This window comes from Chaetura pelagica, unplaced genomic scaffold (assembly GCF_000747805.2).
Source record: "Chaetura pelagica isolate M959 unplaced genomic scaffold, ChaPel_1.0 scaffold152, whole genome shotgun sequence".
Classification (NCBI taxonomy): Eukaryota; Metazoa; Chordata; class Aves; order Apodiformes; family Apodidae; genus Chaetura; species Chaetura pelagica.
Genome location: NW_009952434.1, coordinates 601,967 through 604,416, shown reverse-complemented (window position 1 = coordinate 604,416; position 2,450 = coordinate 601,967). Strand labels below are relative to the sequence as shown.

The 2,450-nt window shown below is 58.8% G+C and overlaps 1 protein-coding gene across 1 annotated transcript in view; it reads left to right on the top strand.

Annotated features, from left to right (window-relative positions):
* The first annotated feature begins 676 nt into the window (after window positions 1–676).
* OPTC (opticin) overlaps window positions 677–2,450 on the top strand; it is a 2,564-nt gene continuing 790 nt past the window's right edge. The window contains exons 1-3 of the mRNA XM_010008316.1: window positions 677–901; window positions 1,283–1,424; window positions 2,353–2,450. Coding sequence (XP_010006618.1) covers window positions 677–901; window positions 1,283–1,424; window positions 2,353–2,450 — 465 coding nt within the window. The remainder of the gene's footprint in view (window positions 902–1,282; window positions 1,425–2,352) is intronic.

Genomic DNA, 2,450 nt, shown 5'->3' with positions numbered 1-2,450 from the left:
GGGGGCTGCCAGGCTCCCCCTGCAGAACTGGGGGTGTCCCTGTGCAGGCACCTCCGTGTGCAGGGTCGAGTCCCAGGGACTTTGTGGCCTCCAGGCCCCTGGCACCTGCTTTTCCAGGATGCTGGAGGCTGAGAAACAGTATCCCAGGATTTGAAGCTGGGTTTGGAAGGGACGAGGGGGACTGACTGGGAAAGCAACAGAGTGCCAGGACTCTCGGGGTGGTTTCTGCTGCCTGCTGGGTTTCTTGGGCCAGCGACCAGCTTCACCCATCACCGAGGGGGGGGCCTGAGCAGGACCCTGGCTCCCTCATCACCTTCTGACCCCCTCACTGCCTCCTCTGGGCTGGGAAAGCTGGGAAGCAGGGAAGCCCTGCTCAGCCTTGGGGCCTCTCCAGAAGAGCTTGTTCAGCCGAGTGTGAAATGGGCTGAAAAAGAAGAGGGATGGTGGGATGTTCCCGGGGGCGGAGGCCACTTGTCCCCCAGTCCCCACCAGGGCTGCAGAGCAGGGTGGCTGTGGTCAGGGCATCTGTCCTGCCCTCCCATCCCTCTTTGCTTTCACGGCCTTGTAACTATTTCAGGGCACTCGGCCCCATCCTGCCCAGCATTGGAGCTCTGTGCCCCCCAGGACCATGGTCCCCAGTGCTGCCTTTGGAGCAGTGACCCTGGCTGGGTGTAGGATGTGGACTCTGGCCTGGCTGGGCATCACCAGCCTGTGTCTGGGGGCAGCTTGGGCTGTTCCACCCATGAAGGAGAGAAGGAAGGCAGAGAAGCTAAAAGCTGACTTTGCACTCTATGAAAATGTGGACCTGGACAACTATGACCTGACATTGGATAACTATGGTGAGATCCTTGACCTGAGCAACTACGAGGAGCTCTATGACTACAGTGACCTTGGTCCAAAGGTGAGGGGGACATGGGAGAGCACCTGGTGCCTGGGTCTTCATGGGATGCATCCCAAGAAAGGGGCTTGGTCTGAGGGATGGAGGGGGCACAGCTGGAGAACCAGCCTCTTGCACAAGCCTACGAGCCCTGATGGCTCTTCCGCTGCCCTTGCTGGTGGCAGGAAAGGCTTTACCTGATCCTGACCTCCTCCAGCTCACCTGACCAGAGCATTGCTGCAGGAAAGCCAGGACATGAGGCTTCCTGCATCCCTCTGGGCAAACAGGGAAGGGGGCTTTCCAATAAGACCTACCTAGTGCCCTGGACCAGGATGTCCTATGCTGGTGTGGAGTGTGAGGACTCACTCAGCCCCCCCAGCCCTCACACCCAGGCTGTGTTTGCAGATCGAGGTGGGCACCCTGGCTCCTCGCCCCAAGGACCCTGCAGCCCACCCAAACGTGGGTGCCACGGCTGAAACCCCAAAGCTGCAGCCTCCAGTCACTGCTGGCCCCCTCCACCCAGCACCCAGCCCCGGGCAGGGTGAGTGCAGACCCCTGGGTGCAGCTCAAAGGGGCACCCAGGGGGATTTGGTTCCCATGGGATGCAGCCACATATCCCAGGGCTGGCAGGGCTGGTGCTCTGGAAAAAAGGGAGCAGATCCTTTTGTCACCAGCAGACAGCAGCAGTTATTTGCTCTGCCAGGGGTGTTGGGGGTGAGTCTTATCACACAGCAGGCAGGAGGGCTGCAGAGAGACATTTCTGGGAAACAAGAGCTCCACCAAAGCAGCAACATTTTAATGAGCAGGGCATTGCGACAGGAGGACAGAGTAGCAATTAGATTAGTGACAATTAAAATCCTGTAGCGAGGGATAAATATCTTTATTCATTTTCTGTCACTCTGGACTGGGACAAATTAAGTAGGAGGCAAAGGGAAATTGTTGCCTTGCTGCTTTGAACTCCCCCACTAATGGATGCTGAGTCTCACAGGCACTGGGGGAGAGGAGGGGGAGCACATGCGTGGGGGGGACACAGTTTTACCCCTCCTGCCACCCCTGCCCAGCTTGCCAGGACCCTCATGCAGCTGAGCCAGATGTTTTCCTCAATGCAAAACTGGTTCTTTTCTTCCCATTTCCTTCTGTGGAAAAAAAAATGTGGGGGGCAAGGAGCCCTGGGTGTCCTGCTGCTGTGCTTGGCAGCCTTGCAGCTCCCCCTCTCCTGGGGGAGGTATTTGGCCCTGAGCACTTTCATTTATTAGCAGCTCTTTTGGCTGGGGAATTCTGGCCCTTCCCTTGATGAGCTGCCCTGGGCTGTTTCACTTGATGAAGGTGCTGGGGCTGTGACAGCTCTGGGTGCCAAAGACTCCAGGGGTTGGGTTGGGGTTGGCATGTCCTCCCACCTCCCTGCCTGCTGGGGAGGGTTTCAGGGGGGGACAGGGGGGAGCTGTGCCATGCCAAGGGCTGCCTCTGCACCCCAGCCCTGCCCAGCTGCCTGCTCTGCCTGTGCATTGGCACCTCTGTCTACTGTGATGACACGGACCTGGAGCACATCCCGCTGCTGCCCCCAGCCACCACC